The sequence below is a fragment of the Equus quagga genome, chromosome 8, assembly GCF_021613505.1.
Source record: "Equus quagga isolate Etosha38 chromosome 8, UCLA_HA_Equagga_1.0, whole genome shotgun sequence".
NCBI classification, from domain to species: domain Eukaryota; kingdom Metazoa; phylum Chordata; class Mammalia; order Perissodactyla; family Equidae; genus Equus; species Equus quagga.
Window position 1 is genome coordinate 88094318 of NC_060274.1, and position 12773 is coordinate 88107090.

At 32.7% G+C, this 12773-nt stretch overlaps 1 protein-coding gene across 8 annotated transcripts in view; it reads left to right on the forward strand.

Annotated features, from left to right (window-relative positions):
* BBS9 (Bardet-Biedl syndrome 9) overlaps positions 1-12773 on the forward strand; it is a 421646-nt gene that overhangs the window by 177344 nt on the left and 231529 nt on the right. For all 8 annotated transcript variants that reach the window (XM_046670725.1, XM_046670730.1, XM_046670726.1 and 5 more), the window contains 3 exons: positions 638-742; positions 2846-2860; positions 8838-8978. In XM_046670725.1, coding sequence (XP_046526681.1) covers positions 638-742; positions 2846-2860; positions 8838-8978 — 261 coding nt within the window. The remainder of the gene's footprint in view (positions 1-637; positions 743-2845; positions 2861-8837; positions 8979-12773) is intronic.

Below are 12773 nucleotides of genomic sequence, written 5' to 3' on the forward strand. Positions count from 1 at the left end.
GATAAAGTACTATCTCCACCTCCCAGTTCTCTTGCCCTTTTGTGTACCTTTTTCTCTATTTATGCTACCTGTTCATCTGAGTAAAGATAAGCAGTGTGTAGAATGTTAGATGCTCTTGTTCTGGAGTCAGTTCCCAGCTCTGTAGTAGCTATATGACCTTGGACAAGCTTCTTAATCTCTCTGTAGCCAGTTTCATCATGTACAAACAATGGGGCAATAATAATACCCACCTAGGTGTCTGGCCTGGTGGTGTAGTGGTTAAGTTCACACACTCTGCTTCGGTGGCCTGGGGTTTGTGGCTTCAGATCCTGGTTGCAGACCTACTTACTGCTCATCAAGCCATGCTGTGGCAGCGTCCCACATGCCAAAAATAGAGGAAGATTGGCACAGATGTTAGCTAAGGGACAGTCTTCCTCTAGCAAAACTCAGGGCTAATCTTCCTCACACACACACACACACACACACACACACACACACAAAATACCCACCTTATAGGGTTATTGTGAGGATTAAATGAGTTAATCCACATACAGTGTTTAGGACAGTAGCTGGAGAGCAGTATATGCCTAATTTTAATTGTTGTTAATGATTATTGTCCAAAATTATGTAACTTGTCTTCCTTTTACTTTGCATATAGCACCAGAGATGACTAGAACAGTAGCCTTTTCTGTTTATCTAAAGGGAAGTTATACACCACCTGAATTGGAGGGAAATGCTGTTGTTTCTTATTCCAGACCAACAGGTAAACATACAGTTGTTCATGAATTTACAAACCCAATTACTCCTTTAAAATGTTTGGAATTATAAGTTAAACGTTTAAGATGGGAAAACATGTTGTAAAATATTATTATATGGAAAAATGTTCTTTTTAGGTATTAGAAAATTGTATGTCCAAATTACTTTTATGTGTTATGAATAATTAGTCATATCTGTTTAGCTGATTTCCACATATAATGTTTAATTCCCTCTTTTCAATTAATAGCAAATATGATATATTTTTATTCCCACTAGAAGGATGGTAACTAGTCCCTGACTTTATGTATTTGAACTAAAGAGAAAAAGCTAATCTGAATTAGTGACAAAGGCTGTTATGGATTACCCTGATATTAAGAGTTTTCAGACACTATCTTAGTGACTAAATAAAACTCTAGTATCTTACATGTTAAAGTATTTAACAACACGTCTACTAAAATTCGATCTATATTTATTCAAGAATCTCTTTAGATTAAGCAGTTTTCTTTAGTTCAGTTGAGATTCAATTATTGTGAATTTCAACTTAGTTGGGTCCAGTTTTATAGTTTTATTTTCCTATGTTGTGAATTCTTCATGGTAACAGTTTGACAATCAGTTGATTGGTAGAATAAGAATAATTAATTGTTACTTTTTTAAAAAAAACTTGTAAACATTATGTAACTGATAATAGGGTGTTTTGACAATGTCACATTTGTGTTTTTTGAACATTTCTATACAGTTTTCTTAATTTTGAAAGTTTTAGAACTACCTTATACATCTTCCCGCTCATTGATGCCACCTTGCATATTTAGCAATATTTTTGACAATTGTAGTTTTTATTTTGTTTAAGTGACTTTTATGGCTTGTGCCTTGACGACTCTGTGCTCTGAAATGATTTTATAAATTTAGTATGTGTTTTCAAAATCTATTTCTTCTGCTTTGTAAGTTATTTTGTTTTAAATTGTTTTAAAAAATTTGTTTTTAGCGGAGGTGACCACTTTAACCATTTATGTATATTTTCAAAATTTGAGGTTACATAAGTATTTTATATTTAAATGGCTTTGAGAAAGCTGACTTCAGGAAGAAATACAAAACTTCCTATGGGATCAAGGAATGATGGGCTTTTTAGTTGGGTATTTCTGAAAAGAATATTGAAATTTTCAATGTTATTTTAATTTTGAGTTGTGAAATAAAAAAGTAGGAAATATTTGGCTAAACTCCCTAGATCATTTATCATTAATTGAGCATCTCAGTAATCATAGGCATCATTATACTTTTTATTCTTGTTACACTTTGAATAGCAGTTGTAGAGACTGTCGATGCCTTAATTCAACTAATTATTTCATTTGTTTTCAAGGAAAAGTAGTGACACTGTTTGAAAATAAGTTTAAAATAGAGGAGTGGGTTACATAGCAAGTGGACAAAATGCTTAAAAATACATTATAATAGAGTTGTATAGTCAGTTCATGAACTTACGGTTGCACATGCCATTTTTGGTTATTATGCTTTTCTGTAGACAGAATTTAAAAGATTATAAATTATTGCTACACTAAAGAGCATAGGCATTAATTGGTTGAAAGGTACTTAGAAATTAAAGTTAAAAAAGTCTGTAAAAGTAAAAGAATACCAAGACAAGCCCCCCCACCCCAAAAATGACATTACTCCGTAGTATTATCTACCGACTGAAATTATAATGTCAGCAAGACTAACTTGAAATATTAATATTATATATTTGGCCTTTCATTCAGCTTTTTTTCCAAAAATTCGTTTAATGTTCTTGATATCATTTACATATTAGAGTCTGTTTTGCTATTTGGCTAGATTGTGTATCTTTAATTTTTTGCTACATTTACACTGGAATAACAAACTTTTATGAACTTCTGAGAATGGAAGTGCAAATATATTGTTATATTTCATTGATTCATGTTATACTCTTCAATTGCGAATTGACATCTTTTTTGGAGTGCCATTTAAATTGTCTGTGAGAATCTTGAATATTTTAATTTACATTTTAAACAGATGTGTATTAAATTTGTGTTGTCATTTTACCACAATAATTTGTTACTTTTTTTCTCCCCTGCCCATTTCTTTTTGCATTGCCTGTGATGGACAGATCGAAATCCTGATGGTAAGTGAAAAGATAATTTAGAAAAAAATGAATGTCAGAACTGAAATTTGGTCAATGAGTTGAATTGATATTATACCATGAATGAACTCTTTTTATGGACTGCTATTTTAACTACAGAAACCTCTTTAGGAGGATTCAGTGCCTTGATCCTGCTATGAAGAGGGTAGTAGATATTTCCTCTGATTGAGACTCGTCATTCGTTATTAGTTGTTTCAGAGTCTTGAGAAAGAATGAAGCTCCATGACATTTTTGAAAAAAATCAAAGGTGTCATTGACAACTTATTTTTGTAAGTCATTGGTGATTTACCTGAATGCTCTCTTATCTTATTTTACTTAAAATAAAGAGTAAGGAAAAAAAGGTGTTTGTCACTGAATTCCAAATTGTCTGTTTTCTACATACCCCAATAGATCCACCTCTATCTCTGATCAGAGTGCCATGAGTACTTATTCTGTGAGCCAATTCCTCGTCTTGCTTAGAATTTGTGGGGGAATGTCATCAAGAGTCTGACCTCTTGAACTTGCCTGGTCCGTGTTAATTGTTACCTGTTTTGTTTTCCCCAAATTCTTTATGACTCTGCTATAATACTTATCATTTTATGAATTTCATTGTTTGTTCCTTTGGCTCCCCTAGTAGATTTTGAGCTCTCTGAGAGCAGGGATCAAGCACTCATCTTTGAATTGTGCAGCGTCAGGATGCATGACAAGCACTTTAAAAGTATCCTTCTTTGATTATGTTTCCTCCTAGACACAGACTTAACGTGCTAGTTTATCTTAGTTTGTTAGCTATTTTAACATAAATTTTAGATAATATTAATTAGCAATAATTAAATACATAAACTACTTAATAATGGCAATATTTACTCATTCAGTTTTGGTGATGCCAGCAACCTAAGCTGCATAGTATCTGGGAAGTGAAAATATATTTCTATGAGAAATATTTTAATAAAAGTAAATGTTTAGCTTAATAACATAAAGTATACTTATCAAGTTAGAATTTGAGTTATTAAAAGATAACCTATTATTAATAATGAATAGTTACATTTTAACTTGCCAGACTGCATATAACTAATAAGATTTTGCACTGAATTTTATAAAATACTGTATTATTATTAAAATGATTTGCTTTAACTTTAAAAAAGGTAAAGGTTAGGTTGAACTGGACTTTTCGCTGAGAATTGCTTTGAAGTTCCTAATAGAACTTGCAGATCTGAATGGTAGTAAAACAGCTTAGAGCAACATCCTTTTTGTGGCATAGAATGAAAAGACTTAAAGAATTCCTATTTTTTTAGCAAACCAACTCTTGTCTGAGGATAACACTTAAAGCTAGAATCTCATGTCAGGGAATGAGAAGTGGGTAACAAAAGGATATCCTGTCCTTTTAATAAGGACAATGGCCCATTTTCTGAGGTGAGGGACTTGCAACAGTTTGCTGTGTGCTCAGCAAGTAATGTGTCCAGTACTTTAACAGGGATGAAAACAGATTCCCAGGGCTGGCCCGGTGGCATAGTGGTTAAGTTTGCACACTTTGCTTCAGCGGCCCAGGGTTCACAGGTTTGGATCCTAGGCATGAACCTACACACCGCTCATCAAGCCATGTTGTGGCAGCAGCCCACATACAAAATAGAGGAGATTGGCACAGATGTCAGCTCAGCAAGAATCTTCCTCAAGCAAAACGAATATGTTAGCTTGGGGCTGATCTTCCCCACAAAAAAAAAAAAAAAAGGGATTCCCACCAGCAGACTATCTGTAGGCTCAGGGTGGTCCAGATACACTAAGTGAGTCAATATGTGTAACCTTGGGCAAATTGCTTAACTTCTTTGTGCCTCTGTTTCCTTACCTGAAATTGGAGGAACAATAGTACAGACCTAATATGATCGTTGAAGGTTTGGATGAGTTACTACATGTAAAGAAACCTTAACGCACCACCTGGCAGAGAGAAAGTGCCCAGGACGCGTTAGATTTTACTGTTACAGTATTTCACCAGATCTAAGATACCATCAATGCTAGTCTCACCGTTACTCTAAATAACGATAAGAAAGAAAAACAAGATGGGGAATCTAATAATAGACCTCTGAAAAAAGCTAAGACACCAAAATGCGATTCCCTTAAGTTAGAATATTCCAGAAATAAAGCTGCCATAAAAAAAATAAAAAATAAAAAAAAATAAAAAAAGTAAAGCTTATTATTGAAAGAAATTTACTCTTTTTGACTATAAATTCAGCCTAAACCATGAGAAAAAAAAAATCGCAATGTATGGAAATTTTAGTATTTAAATACAAAACTAAAGCCAATTTTAATAATCTCTTATGATATATTTTAAAATTATAATTAAGCTTTAGGGAATAGAGTTGAAAAATTCAACTTCACCTAGTAGTCAAGAAAATAATATGTTGCCACTTAGATCTCACTTACACACAAGGCTTCAAATTTCAAAGACTGGTCCATTTTATTGGCTTAATCTGTTCAGGCTGTATTGCAGATAAGCAGTCCTGCTTTTATATGTGGCAAAAGAGTAGCAAACAAGGTTTTATGTTGTCCCGTAAGAGTTAGTCTCCATTATTTCTGCATTAAAGTTACATGACATGGGCAGTGTAAAACATGACTGCAGATGGAGCACAGTACGTAGCCAGACATAACAGGAAAGGATCAAGGAAGTTCTGGCTACTAGACATTGCTACTGCTTTGGGGTTCCTTGTTTTCAATATGAAATGACTCTAGCAGACCCCTGGAAAGAGTTCCAAAGGCATTATATAGATGTGTAATATATAGATATAGTTATTCTACTCGGATACATATGTTCTTTTTTCTTTTTTTCTAGCACATTTTGGTTTCCCTCTTGACAGTGATACTGGGCTCTTGGATGTGCCAGGTGTAATTAGAATTCTGTTCTTGAAAAAATTGTTCTGTCAGGAGTAATTTTGATGTGAATTTTCTCTCCAAGTGTTAAATCATTTTGTGATTAATTGCACCATACCTAGTTGCGACGATCTATTTCCTCTGGTAGCTAGAAAGGGAAGTGTTTGAAGGAGAGGTGATTATATTTGGTAAAAAATCTACAGAACAGAGTCAGTCTGATGAACGTGTAGGCCAATATGTGAGTATTATAAATGACCATTTTTTTTTCTTCTCTCAACTCAGAAAGTTGAATAAGCCAGATAGAGAGACTGTTTTGCCAACATAGAGAAGATATCGCTGATAGTAGGCAAAATTAGGACCAATTAGGCTCTTTCAACTAAGTTGAAAGCTATTCTACTAGCAACTTTGGAAAGTCTTTAAATACATGTAATTCTGTCCTTCCTCATTGCCGCTATGCACATGCATACACCCACACATACCTCTATGTGTCTCTGGCTTCAGCTTCTTGGACACAATCATAGCCTGAAGAGTAATTGGTAGCCAAAGTTACATTTCAAGTTTCTCAGGAAAATGTAAATCTCGATAGAAATGTGCCTCTGGTAAACCCTATATCTAAATACTAGAGATTATATTTTGAAATGCTTGGCTTTTAATTTGATGTGAAGTAATATAAAATACTGGCATTGTAATTTTTCTTTTTAAAGATACAGTCTCCTTAAACTGGTTTCTGAAGAATTTCATACTCTTTTTTTTTTCCTCCTAATGGTAAAACTTTTCAAGTTGCCATCATTTAAAAAATAGCCATAATCATTTTATTAAGTAGGAGTGTCATCATTTTTCAAAGTAATGTTTTCCAAATGTCCTGTGAAACAGGTTTACAATTCCTGGAGAGAAACGAAATTTTGGAGGGGTTCTACAAATCTTAGCAACTGCAGACCATTGCCTTAGTGAGTGATATTGTCATTAACTGACCTAACAACTGTGAATTGAGTTATAATGTATTTCCTTTCTTGGGTTTATTAGTGCTTGCAATCCATTTGTTTTGATATCTGAAAACATATATACGCCATCAGTTTCTTTAGCTCTGAGTTCTTGGAGATTTAGGGTAAGAATCTTCCAATATATAGACTCAGTAACATAAGGCCAGTGTTGTTGATTATGACTAAGTTTTTTTTTTTTTACTGTAAATTCAATCAGTACCTGCTCCAAGTGAAATAAAGGGCACAGTTTTACCACTATTGTTTTATAAGAACGTTTATGCCAAATTTTGTTTGAACAGTTAATTCACACTTTGGTTGAAAGTATATAGAAGATAGCTTTTCTTTGCGTATGTACAGAATTATCAGAAGATGAAACATTGTTTTCCACTATTCTATTCATTAAAAATGAAAGAAATGAAAATAAGTTTCAGTTTCCTTGTTCTTTCCAGACTGCATCTATTAATTAAAGCTGTAATTTATATATTGTAGGGGAAACATATTTAGTCAGTATATTTCTGTAATTTGAGGATATATGGAATATATGGAAATTTCCTTGAAGTTGGAAAAAAATAATGCTTTGTAATATTTTTTTTTGGTGGTGATATTCATAGTTGTGGTTTAAGCAGTAGCTTAGATCATGTTACCATAATATTTTGAGTCAAAACATTTCATCATTGTAAAGTACAAATACACATGCCTCTAAAACCTCACAGAATGTCGGGAAATAATACCCTGGGACTTTTCTGAAGAGACACTAGTTATAATTTGCATCTAGGATTCCAGGAGAAGTGAGTTTAACATCTGTTGGTTATGAGCAAAAAATGAGCTATGTAACATTTGATGGGTAGTAGATTATGTTGAAGAGAATGACAAATATGCTCCACATGCTCTGAAAAAGTATTTAATTGACCTCATATATCAGCATGCTTGCCATTGTTGGGAATCTCTCGTTATCCTAGTGAATAAGTAGTTCTGAAAAGTGTACTCCCAGCCTGAACGGAGGGTAAGCCACACAACTGCAATTGGCATTGACAAAATATATTGCTAATTCTAGAGATCCTACTTTGGGGTCATGTCCCCAGACTTTGTCTCTGCTTTTGCTGTTTTTAAGCTGCTCACTGACTCTACCATAAAGAAATAAAGGAATCAATGTGTGGATCCATCGAGTAGAACATTTTAAGTTTCCCATTTCTCTGCAGCAGTAGACTAAAATATAGGTTTCTGTATATTTTTTATCTTATCCAGTCGGAAATAGAATCCTAGAATAAAAGGAGAGAAAACTAAAGTTGTAAAGTTGCTTTTCTAGATTTATAAGTAGAGCGCCTAATTTGCTTTGGTTTCAAGTTCATTCTCTGAAAAATATTGAAAGGAATGACTTTTAAAAACTTTTAATTCTGACATAAAACTCTTCATTGTTGTTATTTATTTATTCATTTACCTATTTCAATTTGGCTGTATACATATAGAAAAAAGCTGGCAGTTGAATGACTTTGTAAGCCTTTCAAAATGTCACTTAACTGTGATATGTAAACTTAAATGGATTGAGAAAAATTTATATGAAAGTAATATTCTTAATATTCATGTGTAAAATGACATGAACTTCAGTTGAGAAAATTCTGCTTTCATGCTCATAATTTATTGTAAATTGTGAATTATAATTTGAATCATCAATAAGTAAAAAAAGCTAACGATGTAAACATTTTTTGGGTAGAGAAACTATTAGATATGGTTATATAGAGTTTTACTGATATAAATGTCATATTCTTGGCTCATTTTGGCTGATAGTCTTGGATCAGGTCTAGAGCTTTGAAGGTCTTAAAGACTTAGTTTGGTATTTGAATATAACTGTAATGTTTTATATAGTGTTCAACTGTGATGATTTTTAAAATATGGTATTACTGTTACTAGACTTCATGCCTATGCTCCTTAAGATTTTATTTTTGTCGTGTACTTTTCCACAATAATATAAAAATATGAATTATGATAATACTTTGCAGTTATTTCAGTTATGCTAAATGAAAGGGGCAGGCAACAAACTTTTACACTAAGATATGTTGCTACTCAAACTATTAGTAGTACAATTTTTTTTGTTGAATTACTAGTCAAATCTATGAATCTGTGTTTCTCTCTTTTTATTTCAGGCATTCCTCGAGTTATCCAATGTAAATTTAGACTTCCCCTGAAATTAATCTGCCTACCAGGTCAGCCTTCAAAAACTGCAAGCCACAAACTAACTATTGATACCAACAAATCTCCAGTCAGCCTTCTCAGTCTCTTTCCAGGTAGGACTTTTGAAGTAACATGCCTGTAACATAAGAAATGTTAGGAATTTCGAATGGAATCCTTCATCAGCAGTTAATGATGGGGTAATTATCAGATAATTGTTAAGTAAGAATATAAAAACGCCTCAAGGATTTTTCCCTCTTGTTTGACTGTTCAAAGGCGAATAGCTTATATCAACAAGGTATACCTTTTAAGTTTGATTAAAATTATTATAATCATTATTTTGCTTCAGTATTCAGAAATGAAAACATCAAGTGCTTCTTTTTAGACTGTGGAATTTTTTGGCTTGGAATGTAAATATTTATTATTCACCTTTATTTTAGGTTTTTGGATATATCCTTTTTCTAAGTATATAAATATTTATTATTCATCTTCACTGTAGGCTTTGGGTTATGTACCTTTTTAAAGTATATTCTTGTGCCCCTGAAAAGTAATCTCCTAAGTAGATGCTCTTTGTGGTTCTGCTTTTTCCAGCATCAGGAGGGGGCGAATGTTCCTTCTCTGGCTCAGATTGTTTAGAAGGGGCTTCATGTATAAAGCTTGAATATCACATTGAACATTTGGGGTAATTTGTGAAGGTGTGACTTTCTCCAGGTGTCAATTTTTCTTTCTGAGTAGCTTAGAAAATCGAGAGGTGTTGATTGGATAAAACACCTTTAGTAACTGGGGTTTCTAATGTGTCACATTTATTATCTTTCTTGGTGATGGGATAGAATTAAAAAAAAAGAATCTGGGAATTAAATCAACCCTTTTAAATCTCTTATTAAAAATTGGCACTGTTGACTGTGAGACGCATCCTCACCCTTGCATTAGTGGGTAGGATTTAGGATACAAAGAGTATTTCCCACCAGGTTTAGAAATTTATGGTAAGTCAACTTTTGTGTTATTAACTACTTAAAGTGCTTAAAATTTATTTTTCATTAACTTGAAGTGCTTCAAAAGCTTTATTTATATGAACTCTGTGAAAAAGCTCCAAAATTAAATGCTCTTTATTACAATTAATCTATTCTTTAGTCTGAATTGAATTTGGGTGTGTGTGTGTGATACATATGACATATATGATATATATGTATATATGTATATATATACAATTAGGAAATAGTTTTGTACCTTTTGGTTTCCTTCTCTTTTCCCTTCCCTTTCTTCTTAGGCCATTTTCTTATAACAAATTTGGAATATAAAAAAGGCAGAAAGAATCACTACCTTTGTAACATCTTCCACAGATGTATTAGTTCCTTAGATCTCCTTTGCTATCCTGGGAACATAGTTGGAAATTATACTTTGAACACCAAATTTATTGGTGCCTTTGAAAAATGTTTAAGACCCTGGTTTGAATATCATGTCATCTGCAAATGAAAACAATTTTACTTCTTCTTTTCTAATTTGGATTCTGTTTGTTTTTTGCTTGCATTTTACCTTGGCTAGAACTTCTGGGGTGATGTTGAATAGCAATGGTGAGAATGGACGTTCAGTCTTTCACCAAGTGTGTTTTAGCTCAGATGTTTAGCTGTAGGTATTTTGTAGATGTTCTTTACCAGATTGAGGAAGTTCCCTTGTAGACCAAATTTGCTGAGAGTTTTGTCAGGAATGTATATTAGATTTCTTCAAAGCTTTTTCTACATCAATTGAGATATTTATATCATTTTCTTTAGTCTGTTAACAGGTGGATTACATTGATTAATTTTTTAATGCTACCCCAACTGTGCGTTCTTGAGATAAATCACACTTGATCATGATGTATTATCCTTTTAATATGTTGTTGGATTTAATTTGCTAAACTTTAATTTAGAATTTTTAAATTTGTGTTCATGAGGGATATTGATCTGTAATTTTGTTTCCCTATAAATATGTGCCATTAATGTGGAGTTTGTGGAAGGAGTGGGGAAATATTTTCTTCTCTTCATTTTTTTTGAAGAGTGTATGGAATTGGTGTTATATCTTGCTTGAATATTTTGTAGAATTCACCAGAGAAGTTCTCCAAACCTAGAGTTTTTCCTATGGGATAGTTTTTAAGCTAAAAATTCATTTTCTTCAAAAGATAAAGGACAATTCAGGTTATCTATTTCTCACTGAGTCAGGTTTGTTAGTTTTTGTCTTTTGTAGTTTTGTCAAGGAATGTGTCTGTTTCATCTGAGTTGTTAAATTTATTGGCATAAGGTTGTTCACAATATTTCGTTATTACCCTTTTAAAGTCTGTAGAACCTTTAATGATAAGAACTCACTCACTACTGACACTGGTAAATTTTGCCTTCTCTCTTTTTTTTTTCCTGATCCGTTGACTAGAGATTTATCCATTTTATCTGCCTTTTCAAAACACCAGCCTTTGGTTTCATTAATTTTCTCTTTGTATTTTTTATTTTCTATTCTTTGGGTTTTTCTGATTTTCCTTTCTTCTGCTTGCTCTGGGTTTAATTTGTTCTTCTTTTTCTAGTTTCTTAAGGTGAAAGCAGAGACCATTCTTCTTTTTCATATAGTTGGTTAATGCTATAAAATTTCCTCTAACTACTGCTTTAGCTGCATCCTACAATTTATGAAATGTTTTGTTTTCGTTTTCATTCAGTTCAAAATACTTTTTAATTTCCCTTTTGATTTCTTTTTTGACTCCAGTGTTATTTAGAAGTGTAGTATATAGTTTCCAAATAGTTGGGGATTTTTCCATGGATCTTTTTGTTATTGATTTGTACTTGAATTTCACTGTGGTAGGAGAACATACTTTGTGTGACTTGAATCCTTTTAAATTTATTGAAACATTTTACTGCCCTGAGGCAGCACTGTCTTAATAAATGTTGTACATGCATTTGAAAATAATGGTCTTTCTACTGTTGTTGGGTGTGATTTTACATAAATGTCAGTGAAGGCAAGTTTTCTGATAGTTTTTAAAATCTCCAGTATCCTTACTGATTTTCTGTCTACTTGTATCAATTATTCAGAGTAGGGTGTTAAAATCTCCAACTGTAATTTGTCTATTTCTTTTTTTTTTTTTTATCAGATCTGTCAGTTTTTGCTGTGTATATTTTAAAGTCTGTTTTAGGTGCCTAAAATTTTAGGATTGTTAAGTTTTCTTGATTATTATGAAATGGTCTTCTATCCTTGTTGATATTCTTTGCTCTGAAATCTACTTTATATTATTAACTCTATTAACATTGCTATTCCAGCTTTCTTTGTATTAGTGTTACAGTAGTATATATATTTTCCTTCTTTACTTTTAAGTTATTTATATCTTAATATTTAAAATAGATTTCTTTTTTATTTTGGAAGATTGATCCTGAGCTAACATCTGTGGCCAATCTTCCTTTTTTTTCTTTTCCTCCCCAAAGCCCCACTACATAGTTGTATGTCCTTCTAGTTCTTCTACGTGGGATGCTGCCACAGCATGGCTTGATGAATGGTGTGTAGATCTGCACCCAGGATTTGAACTGGTAAACCCCGGGCCACCAAAGTGGGGCACACAAACTTAACCACTCAGCCATGGGGCCGGCCCCTGCAAATATCTGCTTTTTAATTGAGATGTTTAGACTATTTATTTTCAATGTGATAATTGATATGCTTGGTTTTAAATCTACCATCTTACTATTTATTTTTTATTTGCCTAATCTGTTTTTTTTTGAGTTGTTCCTTTTCTTGTCTTTTCTGCGTTGTTTTGGATTGAGTATATTTTGTGATTTCATCTTATCTCCTTTGTTGTCTTATTCACTATAACACAGTGTTATTTTAGTTCTTTCTTTGAAGTTCATGGCAATATTTTTCAACCTTTTTTTTAATACTTGCTCCCCCAAAAGCCTTTTTAGACATGT